The following is a 23316-nucleotide window of genomic DNA, read 5'->3' as shown; positions in this document are numbered from 1 at the left end:
CTGATTTTGATGAAACTTGGGTGAAATGTGTACAATGTGGCTAGGATGTACACAAAAATGAATGGTTGCTATGCACACCTCCGTTGCTTAGCAACAGCTAAAATACTTTATCATACATTGTGGACTGTACAAAAAAATCAATACCTACGAAACTGGAACAGGGACCTGTTTTTTTGTGCCCAAGGAGAATGTCTTACAGCATAATAATAAAATGACCGTTTTAACAGCCATTTTTCCCTACTGTGCAGGGGTTGGGATTTTTCTTGAGGCAATGTTTTATGGCCGGATGCCCTTCCTGACGCCAGCCCTGGTCGCCTCTTACGACACACAGGGATATGGTACACCTATTCTAACCGGGGCATACACCGGGACCAGTACACTGGTACTCACTTCACCGACCTCAGAAGGATGACAGGCTGAGTCAACCCCCTGGTGTTAATTCAGCAGCAAACGGAGTTGAACTCAGGACCCTGGGATCCCAAGCCACCACCCTAATCACTAAGCCAACACCCGGCTTAATGTCTTACAGCATCATATAAAAAATAAAATCTCAGCTGGATCATGTACTGATTCCTGAACAATATACAAATTACGAAAATCTCCGATACATGCATACTCTAACTTTCGCTAATTTGTACTCTGATCATCGCGCCGTGGCCATTCGATTGTCAAAGAATGAAATTGATTGATAGCATGTACATGAATATCGGCTAGTCGCGTCAGCCAGCTTTCCATCTAGAGCGAGCAGCCATGTCGCCTACCGGCTTGTTCTATTTTTTTATTTTTTATTTTTTCATTTTTTTCATTTTTTGTAAAGGTTGAGCCCGAAAGTGCTCGCGAACCATCTGGAAGGCCCTCGCGTACCACAGGTTGAGAACCACTGACTTAGAGGAATGACACTGGATGAAAATTGCACAGAAATGGACCAACATCTGTGCTGAGTTTTACTTACACAGGAGCATTCGTCAGATCAAAAATATGGAAGTGTAAGTGAAGGGAGTTACTAGTACGACAAAGTGGTCAAAGGTGAAAGTTACTGGATCAGTGGTATGTGATCAAAGATCAAAGGGCCAAATGTGGGCTGTGGGAGGTTTACATTTTCTTTTTAATCGCCGTGCTCGCAAAGAACTTCGCACTGAAACTTTTGTTTCAGCAAACTTGTTTTCTCTCTCAATTACCTTTTGTTTTCTGGTGAATTGTACAAGCAACCGACGGGTATACTAACGTGGACTATTTATTGTTATGGGTGTGATTATCACTAATTATTCTTCACTCGCATATAAGACTCGTCGCTTTGCCGACGGGAATACCAATCTTTGCTGCGATGGCTAATCGATGGGGGCAAGAACAAAATAGGATTTCTGGGAGATCCTGCCCTCTGTGCGGGGATAACCAGCATTGCAGGTTGGTGTTTGTGGTTTCGCCACGTGTGCCTGCGTACCCATGCACAAACCATCTTTCTTCTTTTTTTATTTTTTATTTTTTGCATCACAAACCTTTCTCACAGTTCCCTGAATCCACCTTCATTAGATTAATTGAAATTGGTTAATCCCTTCTTCAGTTATAACACGACAAACATACAAACGGGCAGACACGGTTCATTTTTATAATACAGATGGTTGAGGGAAAAACATTCAGACACCCTGCTTGATTTCTCAGGAGTTAACTTTGGCTTTCACTGACAACATGGTTGTTTATGGAGTGCACACATCAATGCGCTCGTCTTCATCAACCACAATACGAACACACTTCAATGTACCAGATAAACAATACAAGCCTCAAAACACATTTGCTTAAGTTTTTGTGAGTATGTTTGGGGGAGGTGTTGGATGGAATGGCCTGGAATATTGAAAACTCGAGCGACTTGCTTCACGTGATTCATGCTGTTAGTTGTCACATCCAGGAAGTGTTCACTTGAATAATCACCCAGTGGGCACTTTGTCTCTCGGATATCGAGTTTATGACCGAGAGTGCAGGTGATGGAATATGTAATATGAGCTGAATTGCAGTCAAAGTTGTCAGTAAGTTGAGGGGAGATTTTAGATCCTCAAATTGAAGTGTTGTTTTGATGAAAGTGCAAGTTTTTTTTTTTAAAACATTTTCATGAACAATTAAAATGTACGGTGTAACCGGGTAATTTTGCACAACGCTTGTTACGTTTAAATTGAATAAAGGATGGTTGTGCAAAGATCGAGGCTGTGATAACCTCTCTCAGCAAAAAGTAAAGTGTATCGTGTGACATATCAAAATGATTGGAATGATGAGCTTTAACAATTTATGACACTTTTCAGTTATTATAGTAACAACAAAATAAATATTTGGACAAATTTGCAAAAAATAGGCAAAATATTCTACTACTACATATTCTACAAAATATTCTACAAAAAAAAAATAACCAGTGATATACCCAATTATAGTGTAAAATATAGACATGCAAATAGAATATTTTATTCTTTGACAAATAAATCCATGATATCATTTGTTTAGATGCATTTAGCTCTGCTGACATTGGTCAACCAGCAGAGCTTATATACACATATATCATTGCCATGAATGCATCATCTGCCCATCCATCTATCAATTGACCATCATTATAAACAAATTAGAAAAAACTAATTCTGAAACAATTTGTGTTGAATCCATTGTTTTTCAGGTAATGCAGAATTGCTGGTGGAGATGTTGACAAACTAAATGAACAAATACAATTATTTATATATGATATTATTTCTTCAGATAAGCTGAGAAACTTTGATCTAATAGAATGTATTATTAACTGCATTATAGAATGTATCTTACTGCATGGACTGTGGTGGTTCCTAACATGAATATGTTTGTGTGTTTTTGGAAAATGGCAGAGCCACCAAGAAAGCAGCAGAAATGTGAACCTATTGATTATAAACTGTGCATTAGGTGCCAAAATGCAACTGGAGATCTGGTAACAAACCCTGAAGATGAGTCTTATGAAACCCTTCTTGAGCATATACAGAAATGGGCCAGTTACCAAGATCCAGAATGTCTATCAATCAGCAACAGACTGGGTAGTGTAACAGCAGAACAGCTGAAACAATGGGGTGCTTCATGGCACAGAAACTGCAACAGAGACACAGTCAGTTCAAAAATGTTGGATGGTGCAAAAAAAAGGTATGACAAAAGTGTGGCACTAGGTGATGCAAGCCTAATCACAAAGCATAGCAAAGGAGGACGGCCATCAAAAAAGCAGACTGCAGATAAACCTAAAGTCGCCACATGTACAAGTGAGGGACAGCCTTCCAGCTCAGAACGATTTACAAGATCATCTGCAAAATCCTATGACAAGGAACTATGCTTCTTTTGTGATAAGGATGATACCAATGAGCAGCTACATGATGCATGTCCATAGAACATGAAAAACATAGAACATGAAACAGGGTACACGCGATCATCGGAAAGGATCTATCAAGGATTCACGGAGCTATGTGTGTATGGACTCAACACCTATCAGAACAGCTATGGACACATTCCTGAGCAGCTCTAAAACAAAGAGCAGTCTCATAGAGTATCTTTCAATGAAGGTACTTAACCATTTCACCGAAAGTGAAAAATCAGTCATTGTGTCTACTAAAAATGGTGTACACTCTACTCAGCAGCAACCTGTGATGCATCTGACCACAACCCAGGAGGAAGCAGACACAATCTTGATACTGCATGCTCTAGAAGCTGCAAAGTCTCGAGGTGTAATTCACATCCTCTCACCTCTCACCTGACACATCCTCTCACATCTCACAAAATTCACATCCTCTCACCTGACACAGACGTGTTTATTCTTGCCTTACGTCGTTTCCCTGAACTTGGGCAGCAGACATGCATGATATTAGGAGCAGGAGAACACCAACGTATAGTACCACTGAGGCCAATCTATGAAGCACTTGGGGAAGATCTGGCAGCAGCATTGCCTGGATTTCACAGTTTTACAGGCTGTGATACAACAGGAAGGTTTGCTGGGATAGGAAAACTGACCTGCTGGAAAGTTATGCAGAAGGCTTCTCGAAACATGCTCACTGCCTTCAAAAACCTGGGCTCTACCATAACACCCACAAGAGAGACAGAAACTGCCTTAGAAGAATTTGTTTGTCAGCTGTTCCAGCCACAGACCAAAAAAAAAGGATGTGGGACAGCTTCGTTAGGAGATGTTTAAGAGGTCACAGGCAGAGTCTGAAAGGTTACCACCAACTGCAGCTGTGTTAAAACAGCATACCCTACGTGCCCACTATCAGACCATGATTTGGTGTAATGACCGCAATCCACAACCCAACTTGCCACCACCAGAAAGGTATGGCTGGAGGATGGAGGACAGTACCAATGTTCCAATCATAACCACTCTGAAACCAGCACCAGATGCTGTGATAGAGCTCACCAGATGTGGATGCGGAACTAGTAAATGCATAGGGGGTAGATGTTCATGCAAAAAAGCTGGTCTCCCTTGCACAGAGATGTGTGCCTGTGAGGCATCACCTGAGAAATGCATGAACACAGAACCTGTCAATTTGATGATTGACAGTGATGATGAAACTGAAAGTGATGATGATGATGTTGACTACTGACTATAAAGTATTAAACTGAAATTAACTTTGTTATTTACTATAAATAGAACCAGTTATGTGAATGTCATTCATGTTGACACTAAATGTTAGCAGCTCGATGTGTAGAATCTCTAGTCTAGTAATTAATTAGTATGACCATATATTCGAGTGGTCGTAATTAGAGTAGAATGTGTAGTATAGTAGGTAGGTATAGAATGTGTAATACTAGTACATTGTTTTACACATTTCAACAAACTGCATGAATATATGCACAAATGTGAATTTTCTGTAATAATCACCTTGCTTTAAGACTGCATCGCTTCCTTAAAGTATTGTCATATACAATGTAGATTAGAACCACCCACCCTTCTAGACTAATGGGAGAAGTGATTTTTAACAATGCATTCCCCCCCTCTGTGACCAACCAGCTACTCACCCACCCACCATAAGAAAGTACTTTAGGGAAGCGATGCAGACTTATGATATGACCCTTAATATATTTAGGTATTATATAAAAAGTGCACTTAATGTTGTCTTTTGAACCACCTGGATCTATACTAGAATTGTCCCCAACTATTTTATATTTGGTAACAAGAGTTTATCATGTTTTTCCCTGAAGTACACTGCAAAACAATGAGCTTGTAATTATATTAACTTGATATATGCATATGATTCCACATTATACAGCTTATTGTTAGTGATGTTAGTAAGTTTACATACCATCCAAGCAAAGCATATTTATCTATGTATGCTAACATTGCCTTAAAATCTATATCAAATGTCTAAAATAGTATGCTCATGTGTTTGTAGTCACTGGGAGGCTCATTTTGAGGTGTCACATGCTATATTTATGTACAAAATAAAAAAACAGTGTACGTTTTTTTAGCTAATTTAGGGTCATATCAAAATTGGGTCTAAAATTCATAAAAATAATAAAATTAAAACTTCCCAACATCGTTGTTTTGTAAGAAGGATGTCCATAGAACATGAAAAAACATTAGAAACAACAGTTGGCAAAGAAAAAATACAGGATTACACATGGCCCTACACGACAAGGGCAGCATTAAAATAATGAACAAAAATCAACAAGCTCATTACATTCCTGCCTATTACAAGATGTTACACTTATGCAGTCTATCGTGGCCAGAAAATTCTGGTGTCAGACCATGGAACTTAAAAAAGAAAACTATTCCTCGATGTATCCAACAAAATGATTTGCATACCCCTACCAATTGCCCATTTTAGTACCCATAGGCACCCCACTAGTTTGCTTGTAGAATTCGCCAGAAAACGAAAGGCAATTGAGAGAGGAAAAGTTTCGTTCAGTAACAGTTTCAGTGCTACGTTCCTTGATAGCACGGCGATGAGAAAAATGATGTGAACCCTCCTACAACCAGCATTTTACCCTTTGAGCGTTGATCAGATCCCTCTGATCCAGTACCTTTCACCTTTAACCTACCTCCAATACTTTATAGTTCTCCCTCCACTCACGTTTCCTTTTTCTGATCTGAAGAATGCTTAATGCTTGAAACGCCAGCCGCACCTCATTTCCCACGGTGGTAAAATACTCCACTTCTTGATTAAAAAAAAAAAATCCATTGCTTATATCATCTGCCAATGCACAGTCGACCGAAACTTACCTTCACACTGGACTGATATGCCATTGTCACTCTTATCTCTGCTACTTTCACGGTCATATGGCAAGGGTTTGGCAAAGGAATCTGTGATCAACCCATGACATATTCTTCCTCTCTGACACTGAAGTTCAATTTTTCCCGATCGATCTGTTGACGTATCCTCTGAAGATGCTTTCCTCCAGGAGTAGCTCTGCAGTGCTCGCCCAAACTTTCCAGAAATGGAGTAATTTACAAAAATACTGTACCATCCAAATTACACGGTGCAACCTGTCTGAGGAGCTTGACCTCGGAGGTCTGAGGAAGCCTTGCCAACGGTGCAGGACTGCTTGAATGCCTGACCAGGGACTCCATGGTATTAGTTGAATGGCGTCCTCGTTTCGGTCGTCCTTTGTCCGTTTCTTTACACATTCAGTGAAATTTCAATGGAATTATGTTGGATAGGGTTGTTTGACTTTCTTTCTTTCTTTCTTTCTTTTTTTTCCAGGTGAATGCTCCCAACATCAAGTGGATCGATGGGCACAAAGAGCTGTTTAATGTGGAGATCTTGCCTATCTCAACTGTGCACATCCTGGTTGGTTGTTTGCTTTTTTTTTCGCAGTGGAAAACCGTATATTAATATTAATTGATTTTAACCAATGTCAATATTGATTGATTGCTTGATAGTTTTTTTCCAATGATAATAATTTTTGTATTTGGATTATTTCTTTAATCACTTAACTTGTTAAAAGCTGCACAAATAACTCATAAATTCTGCTGTTTAATCTGTTTTTCACTAATTGTCACTAATCTGGCATTAAAGAGTTGTCATCCAAATAAAGCCTGATGATGTGGTCTAATGATGAAATGCACCAACACAAGTTGTGGCTGATAGTGTGATCCAGAATATCTCGTCGAGAGATTGTACTTATGCAGGTGGCTGATCACGGAAAGATATCCAATACAAGTAATGATCGGTTTAAGTTGTGTCAGTTTACATCTTATCGTTTTGACATTATTATCAGTTTACGTCGTCTATCAGTTTTACGTCATTGACAAAGAAGATATGAGAATAAGGAGAAAATAATTAATAATTAATTATGGAGAAAAGCCTTCATCAGCCCTGCCGCAGCCAGTCAAGTGCAAGACTAATCATCTTTTCTTCTCCTTTTTTATCGCTTCCGTGTTTCTTTATTTCTTTACCATTGAGCTTTGGTGTGTCTGTCTTAAGGCCCGGTCACACCTTGACGTTTTAGCCAACGTATGCCGATTTTTTTATTTTTTTTCTAAAACGCTGGCACACGTTGAATACGTTATGGGTAAGTTTTGATAACATTGAGAGCACGCTGAAAAACACTGCCATACGTCGTTGTACGTTGGCTTTAAACGTTGTACTTTTGGTTGTCCTCAAATTTTTTCATGCTTGAAATTTCACGACGTATGCCGGCGTATGACTCACACGTTCCGCTACGCTGGCCACAAGTTGTATGCACGGTCTGCGATCGTTGACAGACGTCAACACATGCTACTTGTAAGTTAATCATAAGTTGAGACACGCCGAGGTAATATTTAGCGTACCCGAAACTTATTTCTAACCTCTGATTAACGTGTTGTTGGCACGTTACGCGATCGTTGCCACACATCGACAGACGTTACTTTTAAGTTACTCATAGGCTGAAAGACATCGGTATAATGGATCGTCCTTGCGTCAGCGTCCACGGCCACGGCCAGGACACTTATTTGCAGCATTCTTCAAACTTTTCTTGGGCATGACGAGGATGTTCACACTTCGATGTCTAGCTTGGCTATGATTCCAATTGTCCATCGGCAGCGTCGATTTAAAATAGTCGAGTTTGAGCGTTTTAACACGTTCAGAAGAAACGCTTCAAATTTCCAAACCCCAGCGTCAAAAAACAAAGGCGAGTGACAGCAATTTAAATCGTTCATTGTAAACAATGAAAATAGGTGAGTGGTTCCGTTTAAAAGTCGTTGAGTGTAAAAAAAAAAAAAATCCAATTGTTGAGCGCAAGCGTCTACTTTCAATAGTGGAGATGCAGCCATTTAAATCGTTGAGTTTATCATTTAAATCGTTAAACGCAAGGACGATCCATCATAACCCACACCCTCCCCCTCACACTCACCTACGACTGCCAACATGAACAAACTACTACTAATACTAATACTAATACTAATACTGATACTGTTACTGCTGACATGGACATCGACTCAAAAAGGAACTCGAAAACACTGTTGGGTTCCCCTTTTATGAGCAGCATTTTTATATACCAATTCCCAAAACCGCTGGGAACACGTCTTTATATGGCAGTTGTAAGCTACAAACACGTTCATTTATTTTTTTTTGTCGACCGGAAGACGTCATTGGAATACCTCTACATACGTCGATGTGTGTTGGGACTACGTAAAGAATTGGTTCAAAGCACGTCAAACATAAGTTAGAAATAAGTTTCGCGTAAAAAAGACATTACCGCGACGTGTTTCGACTTATGAGTAGCTTATAAGTAGCCTTTGTGGACGTGTGTAAGCGTCTACATATCGTGTGTACAACCTATCCCCATCGCATGCGGAACGTGTGTCATACGCCGAGTACGTCGTAAAATTTTGAACATGTTTAAAATTTCTTGACGTACTCTACTTACTACGACGTATGATAGCGTACTTTAGCGTTGTACTCACGTATACCAAACTTACTCATGCCATATTTGACGTGCCCCAACGTTTTAGACACATTTTTCTTAAGTCGGCATACGCTGGCAAGATCGCCAAGGTGTGACCGCGATGTTGACACTTCCATTTCTATGGCAGTTATGATTCGAATCGTTGTGCGTCAGCCTTTTAATAGGCTACGTCACGACATCATCGGCGATGCGTGCAACGCGCTATGCCTAAGTTAGACTATCGTTGGGCATCGGTTGTGTAGGCCGACAACAGGTTCAGCATTCGTTGGTATAAGTTATCTATAACACAATGAAACGTTCTGTGTCCGTTACCAATGCGTTATACATAAGACCAAGTCGCTATGAATACGTCCGAATCTTTAAAAAAAAAAACATCAAAAGTTCAACGTAAGCCAGCGTTTTAGATACATTTTAATACGTTGCCATCGCTGGCTAAAACGTCAAGGTGTGACCGGGCCTTTAGCCATAACATTGTACCAATTGAGCTTTTGTCATCAAATCTTCAACAAACCTCTATTATGAGAATATGGAGAACACACATAGATAAAATGTACAGTTTTTTTTTTTAACTGTCATTTTCATCAAGTTTACTGCTGGGGTATAGGAGGTGTAAGAGCAGTACACGGAAAATGAGAAATGGAGTTGTTGATGTACAGTGTGACTCTGCTGCCATGATGGGGTTCAGGTCGCTTAAAGCAGAGGAGATAATCACCAGGGAGTAACACCAAGGAGTTGGGGACGTCCTGTGGGAGGAAGGATACTGTTATACAGATGTCTGGTTTATCGACAGTGGCCTGGATTGAGAGATCTGTCATCTTGGAGTGGAGAGCTCAGATGTTTGAGGTCCACGCATTTAGGTACAAGGGAGGAGGAGCTGCTGATAGGGCGTAGCATTGTGGAAAGGAGCCAGGAGAGTGAAGCTGCAGCTGCAGGTTCATTTGTGAAAGGACTGGAGAGGAGCAAGACAGGAGCAGACCATCAATTCCATGTTCCGATGAGGAGGCTGTACGATGATTCTGTCCCTTGCTCTCACTGACCTACTATCGCAGGATGAAGCGGTTACTTCTACCTCTTCATCTGAAAAACTCCACCACTCGCCTCTCCACCAACCTCAATTCACTCAAGCCACATTGCCCCTCCTCCACTCCCCCATGTGAATGTGAGCAAATACACCATATATAAATATTTATCACCTCTGCCACCGAAGGTGGAAGAAGGTTATGTTTTCACCCCTGTTTGTCTGTGTCTCTTTGTGTGCAAGATATCTCAAAATGTTATGAACGGATTCAGATGAAATAATGTGGGCTGGTTGGGTGTGTGATAAGGACGAATTGATTCGATTTTGGTGAAGATCCGATTCTGGATCTGGATATGAGAATTATTTATTTTTTCCAGTGATTCTTCACCATTGACAGATGGGGCCAAAAACGACATATCAAAAACGTATTGGGCCCAATATGTTCTCGTGGATCAGGCATTGTGTGGCAGAGGTGTGTGCTCTACCGAATGCCCTTCTAGTTTACCTATGAAACTACAGTACAAGTACCCATTGCACATCTTACTTTATTGTTTTATGTGATGCATCATTTTTGTTGGTGTGTAAATATATTGTTGCGGATTCGCGCCCGCCGGCGTGCGGACGGCCACGTAACTCGAATCGCGGCACGTCGCCCACCGGACGGACAATCCAGTCGTGACCCTCTCGGACTAACGCCGGGAACTAGTCACGGGTGGACCTTTCGGTCTCACCGCGATCGTGCCAATCGGCCCCCGCGTGGGATAGGGTTGCTCACCAAATTCGACCTACCTAAGTACCCACACGGAGGGTAGACCGGGCGATCGCACCTCGCCGCAGGTCGACTTCGGACACGGGCCACTTTAAGCGCCACTTTAAGCGACCCGTTCCGTACTATCGGGATAACCGAGCGGTGTTATTCGTCGGCCTCGACGGTTCGATTAATTATCGGGCGTTTTAGCCCACGACCAACCCTTTACGTGAAGCAAGATGGAGATTCAATAGAGGAAAAGACGAAGCGAAGCGGGAAAACAGTTCAACAATAAGCACATTTATTTCGCGATGAACGGAAAGCACACATATACAATTCCACCAAAAGCACATGTAAAAGAAGAAGACAATGCAATATTACACAAAAAGCAAATGCAACAATGCAGATCTAACCGACTACCGGGCACACGGCAACACTTATACAATTTTACTTCACAGACGGCGCCGACAACACATATTCCCAAAGCAAAAGAAAAGAGAACCACCCTCCAGGGTCAGGCGGGCCTGGGGCCGAGACCGGGTCGGGCCTACCCGTCTGATGATGAGACGCGAAGTGGCGGTGGTGCCTCAACTCCGCGGGCCTCGCGGACAGTCTGGTAGGGGGTGGGAAAGGGGCCCCCTTTGTCGCACTATCTCAGCGCGGGAGGAAACAGGAGGGGGTTGCTGATGCTCGGGGGAAGGAGGATATCACCCTGTCTCGGGTCCCGTGGCGAGCGTCTCCTCCTCGACCTCGGTCGCGTTGCTGGCCTCTCCCTGTGCAGCTCCCGGCACCGACGCGAGCACCCCCTCGTCCGCCTTCGCCGCCGTCACCTCTCCACAGCTCCGTCTACTCGCCCTCTCCGTCTCCTCTCTTGGCTCGTCCCAACTCTTCGCTCTTGACTTCTCCCACTTCTTTCCAGCTCCACCGATGACTCTCTTGAACTCCGCACAACTGCTTTTACTGACGAACGCAGCCGTTTTTATAAGCCCCGTGGCTTCGCTCTTTCACCCTTGACCCTTTGCCTCCGACCCTTCACCTCCAACTGGCTCCCCATTGGACCGAGGAAAAGTGGGCGTGAATGCTTTTTGATCCATGTATTTGCATATAGCGACCGCCCTCCAACGCCCTGGAGGTGGGGCCAAATCACCCCTCGCTCACCGATTGGACGGAACAAAAGTGGGCGTGAGTCGTTTTTGATCCGTTTTTCTTCGGAAAGTCTGTGATGTCTCTGAATACGCTGCTCGGTGCGCGCCCTGCACGAGTCCAGTATCGGTGCCCACGAGTGGCGCGAGATGGTGTGGATGCGATGGTGGCGAGTTGTGACGGTAAAGGTCGTGGCGGTTGTGGTGAAGCGGCGTTGTGGTTGGTGGTTGTTGTTGTGAAGCGGCATTGTGGTTGGTGGTTGTTGTTGTGAAGCGGCATTGTGGTTGGTGGTTGTTGTGTGATGGCTGTTGAGACGTGGTTGGTGGTGGTAATAATGGCGGCTGGTCCAAAATAAAGATAGTAAAAGAAAAACGGCTATCCTGAAGAGTCGCAGCCCACATGAATGACATTTATTCTCTCTAGACAACGGGTTTGGGCCTAACTACACATATACTTACCGAGATATCTCACCTAAGGGACCTGAATGGTGGTTTGTGAATTTCGTCAACCACAACAATATGTTGTATTTACTTTCCTCTATTATTTAGTCACAAACGTCTTCATTAAATTGTATAATTTGTGATTTATTTAGACTTTACATGTGGAGTATTTGAGTGCTGGAACATATCTCCTGTATTTTAGTTCATTATTATGGGGAATTAAACTGATCATGACCAGTAGTTAGATTTTCATGGTGCAATAAAGTGTTGCAGGACTCATCTCGGTGGAAGGTGAGATTCAGTGTGGTATTCAAAAAATGGTACGTATGGATGGGGGATGCTATGAAATTATGGTGGAAATAAGAAGGTTTGGATAGGTTTAGAGAGCTGACAAATCATGCAAACTCAACTCTTGGGTTAGCGAGGGGAGGTGGAATCCACTCCACAATGATGATGGCCAGTGATGCAGAAAGGCATCGGTCAATTGATTCTCTTCCCAAAGGTGGCTGACGTATTGTGGTTATCATTGTAGCAGCTGACATTGTATTCAACATTCGGAAGTTGAGTTTTTCGCAGACTGCTACTGTAAGTAAGAATTTTATCTTCAATATCTTATTTCCCTCGCTACAATTCAGAAATATTGTGAAGTGTTTTGTTTAATGGATGCTTAATGCAACCAGACTAAGTGGCATATTAGTTATGGCATATCTGCTCTGATTCTGGGAGGTCAACAGTTTGAACCCTACCTCGGCCGGGTCAACCCAAAGACTTTTAAAATGGTACTTGCTACCTCCGTGCTTGACGCTGAGCATTTAATGGGATGGAGCCTGGACAAACAACCAGAGGTTGGCCACCATTGCTCAGGCTTGTTGGGCCTTCTGGCCTCCTCCTGTGTTGAAGTTTCTTGTAACATCGCTATTATCATATATTCTCGATATAATAATACACGTGTTTGTCTGTCCGTCCATCTGTGTGCAACATTCTGTTCAACCCATTGGTTGGACAGCTTACCTGACTCGACCCACAATTTCAACCTGATGAAAAAAATCATACGTTAGCCATTTTGGTGATATGCGAAGCCAAAGACATCTTTGGAGTTGTCATATTCACAATCACCATGTCCTCCCTATAAGTTTTCCCTTCAGTGTAAAAATGAATACAGCGACAGTTAAATGGTTTTTTTTAGATGATCGGCATCACAGGCCTTGTGAATATGAGCCTCAGCGATTGAGGCAGCGTTCTGTTGTCTATACATTGCCCAAATAACTATGTGGCATTCTCTCAAACAGGGCTTTTACCGCAGAGGTTATGCAGATCCTTGCTACAATTTCCAACTATTTTATCTTTAAAGAATCGACCAGGAACCATAATCTTATCTTACCTCTTGGTCTCTTTTGTGTTCTCGCTCCTCAATCAGCCCCGACATCACCAGCCGAGTAAGGGAGAATTTTCACTCATGAACCTAATTGTCACACACCGCAGGAATAGTCTGAAGCCTTCAACAATCTCAGATCTAAGGTTTCTTCAGTTAAGCAGTTCATATCTCAAAGACTGGTCCATGATTTCCCTTCATTAGACCCTGTGTTGGGCGAGGCAAATGTGTCCTCCTCCTGAAAATCAGTTTGAGATGCTTATGTTTCCACTGCTCAGTCCAATAAGCTATTTTAGAAGCTAACTTGCCGATGCTGAACGCATAATGCACGAGGTGGTTTTGGTGATTATAAAAATGACAGATGTGCTTAAAACAGGAATTTTGGCTCATGTCTGAAGAATAAAGTTCCTTTATTTTCTGAAATGCCCCTCCATTCGTCCCACCCATCCCAATAAAACTTAAGTCCTGGATACATTATTTGTTGTGAGTCACTCCTGTCTCTTCTTCCAGGATCCAGAGCTTGATCGGTTCCTTTCTCTTTGCGGTACTCTTGATGAGGGAATCACTCTCGCACGAACATCAGAGATTGATCTTGAAAGTGACCTGCGGAAGTCTGTGGCTCGACTGGAATATGTAAAACTGGGCCCACTTGTACGCTTCTGCCCTGTGCTACTTGACCGGCTTGTGCTGCTCACAGCAAGGCCTCCCATCATTGGAGGGCAAATGGGTATGTATTATTCTCTCAACATGCAATCTGCACTCTGTGATGTTGAAAACATTGAGCAGAGACTTATTGATGTTTTCTTGGCTCTTTTCACAGTAAGCTTCAGTCAGGCAGCATTTGAGGCAATGTGTACGATTGCCAAGAAAGTACATCGTAGTGTGAAGTCAGCCCAAGACTCGCATGGTCGCATTAACCTGCTGGCTGCTTACGTTCACTTTATGTTCCACCTGCCAAGAACAGACGACTTGCCAACAAATACAGCAGGTTTGGATTCACATCGTTTTGTATTATTTTATTGCTTTCTATTTTTAGCTCGCCTGTTCGAAGAACAGAGAGCTGTAGCGATACCCCCGGCGTGAGCGTGAGCATGAGCGTGAAAATGTTAAAGTTTTTGGTGCAAGTTATTTCCTTTCTAATGTTTTTATCCACCACACTATTTTTTACTGATTACAAGATACAAATACATATATTGCTTTAAAATTATTTGGATCACATTTCACTGCAATGCTTTATAAAAAAATATTATTCGACTAGTTTTTTTAAAAACGATAAATGTATAAACAGGCGAGCATTGGGTGGCTTTGACTCTCTGGTTTCTTGACTTTTGACTACTACCTGGAGACATACAAGACTCTTCATCAATTTTTCACATGTGCTATATTTTATAACTTAGTGTTATGTATATGTAAATGTAAATATGTAAAACATATATAATATATATGTATATATAAATGTATATATGTAATACATATATATGTATATATAAATCTATATATGTAATACGTATATATGTATATATAAATGTACTAGTAGTAATGCCCGGTGTTGCTCGGGCTTTCTTGCAAATTTCCTGAATAGCTGTTAGCGGTTAGGGGTTCGCGGTTAGGGGTTAGCGGTTCGGGTTAGGGTTGCAGTTAGGGTTAGGGTAAACAGTTAGGGTTAGCGGTTAGGGTTAGCTGTTAGGGTTAGGGTTTGCTGTTATGGTTAGGGTTAGTGTTAGGGTAGCTAACACTAACCCAAACCCTAACCCGAACCCTAACAGCTTGGCGTAGCGGAGGTAAACAGCGCCCGAGGCAAAGTGGAAATTTGCGTCCCCCGTAGGCCTTAAACTTGAGTGGATTTGAATGGAAAATCCAATAAGGGATATCGATTTATCGATTTTTTCGAATATCGGAAGTGTGATGGAAAAACTTTATAGCCAATGACCTAAATTGGACCAAAAGCCATAATCGTACCGAATTTGAATGGAATCCGTTGGAGTTTGTGAAAATGCATCAAAACGAATTTTCAGGGGCCTCTTAAGGAAGACAATAATATCATTAGTATATGTGCCAAATCTTGTTTCATTTCATGCAGTAACAAAAATCTGATGGTGGAACAAAGAAAGGGGCGTGCCAAAATATTAATGTAGATATATGTAATATGTAATATGTATATAAGCCTGGTGTTGGCGCAGTGGTTAGGGCAGCGGCTTGGGACCCAAAAAGTCCTGAGTTCAAGCCCCGTTGGGCCACTGAATATATATATATATATATATATATATATGTATATATATATATATATATATATATATATATATATATATGTATGTATATATATATGTATGTATATATATATATGTATGTATATATATATGTATGTATATATATATATGTATGTATATATATATGTATGTATATATATATATATATGTATATATATATGTATGTATATATATATATGTATATATATGTATGTATATATATATATATGTATATATATATGTATATATGTATGTGTATATATGTATGTATATATATATATATGTATATATATATGTATGTATATATATATGTATGTATATGTAGAAATATATATGTATATATATATATATATATGTATATGTATATATATATATGTATATGTATATATATGTATATGTATGTTTATGTATGTATATGTATATGTATATGTATATATATATGTATATGTATATGTATATATATGTATATATATATATGTATATGTATATATATGTATATATATATATATATATATATATATATATATATATATATATATATATATATATATATATATATATATATATATATATATGTATATGTATATATATATATATATATATATATGTATATATATGTGTATATGTATATATATGTATATATATATATGTATATATATGTGTATATATATATATATATGTATATATATGTATATATATGTATATATATATACATATATGAGTATATATGAGTATATATGAGATAACATATATACAATCTAAACCAGATGATGAGCACGTCATTGACATCTTCAAAGGACACACATTTCACGCGTTTCACACTTACCACCGGCCTCGTGATCTTTTCCACTTGTCCAAATATCTTGCCCTTATTCTTCAAGATATCGTTCAATGTCTGCCGTTTGATGTCCAACTTCTCAGCTGTGGCTGTTTTCTTCATCAGTGAATTTGCCTCGCAAAACTGGATAATGTCGTATTTTTCTTGGTAGGTTTTAGTTGTAAGCTTACGCTTAGTCGCCATTGTCCTGCCTGCAGTGCGATCAACGTGTGTACACAGTTATAAATAGCCTATCACTGACGGTGTAAACCAATGAGCGAACATCACGATTCCATGAAATCGGGCTTCTCATGAAGCAGCAGTTCCGTGTGACGAGTTAGGAGTGGTAATTTACTTGAGTTTCCATTACGCGGGAACGGACAACATCTGACGACTTAGACGAAGTGACGACTTAGAGATGACGACTTACAGAGGGATGACCCTTTATTCAAAGGGATTTAACATGAGATAAATTCGGGACTTTTTGACGCTGCCGACTTAAGTGAAGTGACGAGTTACACGCTGTCGACTTACGCCTAGTGTACTGTATATATGTATATATATATATATATATATATATATATATATATATATATATATATATATATATATATATATATATATGTATATATATATATATATATATATATATATATATATATATATATGTAGCCTGGTGTTGGCGCAGTGGTTAGGGCAGCGGCTTGGGATCCAAAAGGTCCTGAGTTCAAGCCCCGTTGGGCCACTGAATTAATACACCAGGGGGTTCACTCAGCCTGTCATCCTTCCGAGGTCGGCGAAATGAGTTCCATTGTACTGGGCCGGTGTATACCCCGGTTAAAATAGGTGTACCATATCCCTGTGTCGTAAGAGGTGACCAGGGTTGCGTCAGGAAGGGCATCCGGCGTAAAACATGTGCCAAATCACAATGCGGATCATATGGATGATCCGCTGGGGCGACCCCGAACGGGACCAGCCTAAAGTAGAAGAAGAAGATATGTATATATATATATATATATATATATATATATATATATATATATGTATATATATATATATATATATGTATATATATATATATATATATATATATATATATATATATATGTATATATAATCTTTGCATATCTTGTGTTTTTTTACGACTGGTTTGTCTTCTTGCAAATACCTGAGGAAATCGAATATCTCATATTCTGGGAAATAAGTCGGTCATTGCCGTGTCTTTAAATTTAAAATCCACTTTTTGATTGAGTTCTGTATCGGCACGTACTTGTAAGACTTCAACTCTGGAAATGTTCTTCATACACTTGAGCTCCAATTCCCACTTTCTAATCAGCAGAAGAAAAACGAAGCTACAAAATTAATTTCAACTGCATAGTTTGCCTCATTTTAAAAGTTGTAATAATGCAATCATTTTCTTTACAGAAGTAACAGAATACTCTATAAGTTCTACTGTGCGCTACAATACTTTGTCTCGCTGCTCAAGCCGCCCCCGACCGAGCACTGTATTTGCTTCAAAAAACATGAGCAGCAGCAACCCCGACGTCAGTGCACCACCTTGCTCACCAGATGATGAGGTCCATACCATTTTGCTCGGCAAGGCATGTTATGATGTTTCCTTCCTTGAATTGGCTTTGTAAAGTAAATAAATTTTTGTACTCATGTCTTTTTCATTGTCTGATTATTATCTAATCTTTTAATTTTTTTTTTTGGGGGGGGGGGGGTTCATATTTCTCTTTGCTCTGATCATCAACTTGTAAATATTTTTCAGCCTTCACAGAAGGACCGAAGTCTTTGTCGTGTTTCCACTTTCACAGAATCAACAATTGTACACCCTGGACGTCCGCTTGCAAAAAAGGTCTGTTCCGTATCCAGGAAGGCGTTGAAACATAAAAATAATGCACATTGATAATAAGTAGTCTACTGTATGCCGCATATTATGTTGCTGTAATATTTTAACATCACCAACCTTTTAATGTTTTCAGATTTATTTGGGGTGGCAGTCAGATTTTGGTGAAAGTGCTTTGAGCACCTAACTGTGTTGAAATACATAAATTTCACTGGGACTGAAATGCATCCATGCCTCTATGCATGCAACATTGTTGGTGATTCCCTTTCATATTTGACAGTAAACTGATGGGCTGCACTGTTTGAGCAGCGCAGGAAAGATCTTAACTGACTGTCGATTGCAATCAGCCAAGAAACCTTACCGGACCTTAACCAATCGCCATTGGCTCTGGAGAAAAACTTCTAATAAACGACCACTTTGTGGCACACAGATGTCATTTTAAAAAGTTTAGGGTTTCTGGTAGAATACTTGCATCCTAAAGGCGCACATGGATTGGGCAAAGACCTGAGAGGGCAGGATGACAAAACAAAAATAGAGCTGGTGAAAGACTGTAAGGACTTCAGTCTTCCTGCAATGAGCAAGATACAGACCTTGAGATATCCTCCTGGTCATTGTAAGCAGACCCCCCACTCTCATACCCCGACTGCAAGGTTACTGTTACAATGACACTCGGGCAGTAGATTTCACAACCTCAAGGGGAGCAAGATGGGAAGCAGCAGTACCAATCCACAGTGAGGAACCATACTCATGACGCTTCTGATGAAGGCCGTGTACAATGTTTTAAGTTGCAGATGACAGAGGAAAGCCTTGACCCTCAGAGAATTCCAAGGAAGCTTCGAGAAATGATCTGCCGAAGATAGGTTGTAGCTGATGGTGTGGTGCATGAGGTTCAGAGGTTGTACCACTCCCAGAAGCTTACTGCATCAATACATTTTGGGATTTTCCAGCCATTATTTATGGAGAGATAATGTGAGAGTGTTGGTCTTTCCTGCTTTATAAAATGGTTTTCAGGAAGATGATCAATTGATTTTTTTTTTTATCTCACAATCGGCAGAGATGGATGCTGCTAATTTTTTCCTGGCAGATCAGTGAGGAACTGTGCTGAACAGAGAGGAGTCATCTGCAAAGTGATGAAGAGAGTTCATTGAAATAGACCAAGGAAAATATTGTTCCCAGGACAGTGCATTGAGAGTTGCTGGCCTCTAGATGTAGAGCATAGGAGAGAATGCCATCCAAAGCAACCTGCTGATTGTAAATAGAGGAAATATGAGAGCCAGAGCCAGGAGGGGATTCTGAATAACAATTGCTGACATTTTGGAAATCAGGGAGGGGGTTCCGGATTGAATATAAACACAGTATATGGGAGAGGTCCTTTGAGATGGCTCACCTATTTGAAATTGAGTGCATTCACCTATTGTTGACATATAAGTAGCATCATGTCAGAAGTGACTTAACCTTGGAGGAAACCAAGTTAATGATTGGAGATCAGAGTTAATGAGATGTCTTAAGGTCTGCTGCAATAATCAATTCCATTAACTTGCCTATAATGGGGACACGTCTGATCAGTCTAGAGATGGGAGTGAGTCCGTTTTAGCACAATTTTTGTGAATTGTGCTAAGATTGGTGACTTTCCTTGATGTGGGCATATCGCTTTGAGAGAGTGAACTGTAAAAGAGCACACAGAGAGAGAGGAAGAGTAGAGTAGACAGAGCTGATGAACAAGTATGTGATGGCATATGGGAACAAGCTTATGGGATGGCGCGTCGTCCGTCCTTCCGTGTACAAATATTTTTAAACTTATTCTCTGAAACTACACATGAGATTTTGATGAAACTTTACCACAACGTTCCTCACCGTGTCTGCACCAAAGTTTGTTCATGGCATTAAAAAAAATCGGGCCCGAAGGAGGTTTATGGAGGTTGCCCCCCAAAATAGGTATTTGCTTTCTTCTCAGAAACTGCACATGAAATTCTTATGAAACTTGACCACAACGTTCATGAAACTTGATCTTCTCATGGAGGTCATCACCTTTGGTAGTGACCTACCAAAGTTTGTTCACAGCATTAAGGACATTGGGTTCTGAGGGGGTCTCCTGAGGGAGTTTACCGGGGGTGTTGCCCCCCCCGGAGATATTTGCTTTCTTTGCTGAAACTGTGTGTGTGTGTGTGTGTGTGTGTGTGTGTGTGTGTGTGTGTGTGTGTGTGTGTGTGTGTGTGTGTGTGTGTGTGTGTGTGTGTGTGTGTGTGTGTGTGTGTGTGTGTGTGTGTGTGTGTGTGTGTGTGTGTGTGTGTGTGTGTGTGTGTGTGTGAGAGAGAGAGAGATTATATATATATATATATATATATATATATATATATATATATATATATATATATATATATATATATATATATATATATATATATATACATATATATATATATATATATATATATATATATATATATATATATACATATATACATACATATATATATATATATATATATATATATATATATATATATATATATATATAGATATATATATATATATAGTTACGGTTCTCGGAACCGCATGCATACAACATACAGTTGTCCTGAGTCAGTTATTCCATTAATATAGTGTCGTTAGGTCCCTACCTTTTGTCTCGTGGGAAGACAAGGGAGTGCATTGCAATGGGCTATTAGTTAGGATTAATAAATCATTTTTCCCCTTTTATTTTATTCCCTCCTTTTACGATCCACGGTGCCTTCATCTCGATTGCTACCCTTGTGTCGCTTACCACAGCGTGACGATCCATGGTTCCATCATCTCGCTTGCTATCCTCATCTCGCTGGCCACAGCGTACCACCGTCTACCCAGCGACTCGTTTTCAGAGGCAAAATCCCGACGTTCGGCTGGACAAACGCTAAAGCTGCATCACCATCCACTTGCCAAACGCCGGACATGCGCGGCGTGGGCGGACCATACCGGAGTCTGACTGAAACCCAGCCCAGAAAAGTGGACCACGTGAAGGGCCGGTCCAATCGGCATGCTCGGCTCGGATAATGACATCAGGTTTCGGCAAGGCTCCTCCCCAACCTCCGGGTTCTAAAAAGCGTGGACCTCCGTGTAGTACTGCAGTTGGTTGGTTGGTTGGGAAGAGAATTGCAAGTTGGTTGGAAGGAGAATTGAGAGAGGTTTTTGAGTATTGAAGGAGTAAGGAGAATTGAAGGAGAGAAGGAGTCATTGAGAGTGAGTGTTCCTGCCACTTGTCCCCGCCGACACGACATCGAACCGCCCCTTGCTTCTCGATCAAGCCTCCTGTCTGGCCCCACTTTCTGTTCCTTATCTCCGACCTCATGACCTCGACGAACGGCCTCTTGTCTGGTCCTGCCTGCTGCTCATCTCTCGCCCCCCTTTGGACTCCGCTCTTCTCCACCCGAGCCCCTCCTGCAGACACGATCTCCACACGTACGGTTGTGGCCGAACAACTCAACCATTGTCGGGTGTTGCACCACAGAGCATCCCTCCCCCGAATCGCTCAGGTACCGAGAAACTGTAACCTCAACTCCCTCCCTCCCTAGCTGCAAAAGTCCTTTTCTTTCACAATTGGGTTTACTTTGTCTGAGAGTGTTGGCGCCTGTCCGTTAAGTAAGCCTGCATAAGATCTTTTATTGTTGTGATTGTTGCTTTTATTAATCTCGCGTCAAGTCTGCACGGTGTCTGCTTTGTAAGTTGCTTGTAAAATTGCCGCACCCCACACCTCTCTCATCTTTCCCTGCATTACACCCCCAATAAACGTTTGTTGTGCCACATGCTTTTCCTCGCTTATTGTAGATAAATCATTCTCATTAGGAATGTTCCCAGCTCGCCTTTGTCTTTTCTCCCATTGGTCCAGCATGGTTCGAATCTAAGTTTAGCTGGGACTTTATTCCCGACAATCCGTTCCTTCTAGCCGGTATGTCCTTGGCAGTGCCGCTCGGCTGCATCCGATCCGGAAAGGAGATCCGATCCGCTATAGTGATCCGGTTCGGACAAGGCATACCGAGGGCATGGTTCCCTGGTGGTTGAACCGCGTGGTTAATTAGGTAACTTGATTCACCAATAGGCGGGAGGACCCTAGGCCACGCGGTCGAGTTATTGGCATCCACGGTCAGTTAAGCGACCCACCGCATCACGGAATTATCCTGGAGCGACGGCCTACAATTCCGGGGAGTCTGGTGGGAATCGACGTAGCTTCCCCCACTTAGTGGTCTTCTCACCCGACCCCGCCAGCCCGCAACAATATATGTGTGTGTATATATATATATATATATATATATATATATATATATATATATATATATATATATATATATATATATATATATATATTCCCTCACTCACTGACACACTGATAAGATATTTATTACTTTGTAGGTGTGCAAAGTTTAAATTTTACATGCTCAGATCAGGTATGGGAGCTTGCACTGGAGCAACGCATTGCTGCATCCACTTTCCACCAGTCCTCCAGTGGCCTTTATCTGGCCATCCCCCAGGCAGTTGCCTGGCCCATCCCCATCTCCTTGAGATGCTGATCAACATGCTGCAGCCACGAGGCATGTGGTGGGACTGTTAGCCTCCTCCACCCACAAGCTCCCTCGCTGAGAGAATTTGGTGAGCAGGATCAGCGTCAGGAATACGGGCCACATGTGCATAGAGCCACAGCTGATACTTATGGACGATACAGGTAACACATCTCATCTGAGTCTTTCGAAGCAACCGCTCGTTGGACACAAAGTCCGACCAACGATCGCCAAGGATTCTCCAAAGAGACCTGGTACCGAAGGAATTAAGTCTTCTTCTCAGATC

The 23316-nt window shown here is 41.2% G+C and overlaps 1 protein-coding gene across 2 annotated transcripts in view; it reads left to right on the top strand.

Annotated features, from left to right (window-relative positions):
- The window catches only part of LOC147031988 (dedicator of cytokinesis protein 7-like), a 272420-nt gene that overhangs the window by 173141 nt on the left and 75963 nt on the right, over positions 1–23316 (top strand). Inside the window, exons 20-24 of one of the 2 annotated variants that reach the window (XM_085869231.1) lie at positions 6681–6767; positions 14100–14316; positions 14410–14577; positions 18078–18229; positions 18424–18510. In XM_085869231.1, coding sequence (XP_085725357.1) covers positions 6681–6767; positions 14100–14316; positions 14410–14577; positions 18078–18229; positions 18424–18510 — 711 coding nt within the window. Of the gene's footprint in view, positions 1–6680; positions 6768–14099; positions 14317–14409; positions 14578–18077; positions 18254–18423; positions 18511–23316 lie in introns of both variants that reach the window. The other variant, XM_085869229.1, reaches the window with a different exon arrangement.

The sequence above is a fragment of the Eptatretus burgeri genome, chromosome 2 (genome assembly GCF_056783735.1).
Source record: "Eptatretus burgeri isolate ZD-2024b chromosome 2, Ebu_testis_v1, whole genome shotgun sequence".
NCBI classification, from domain to species: domain Eukaryota; kingdom Metazoa; phylum Chordata; class Myxini; order Myxiniformes; family Myxinidae; genus Eptatretus; species Eptatretus burgeri.
This window is presented reverse-complemented; position numbering and strand designations above follow the sequence as displayed.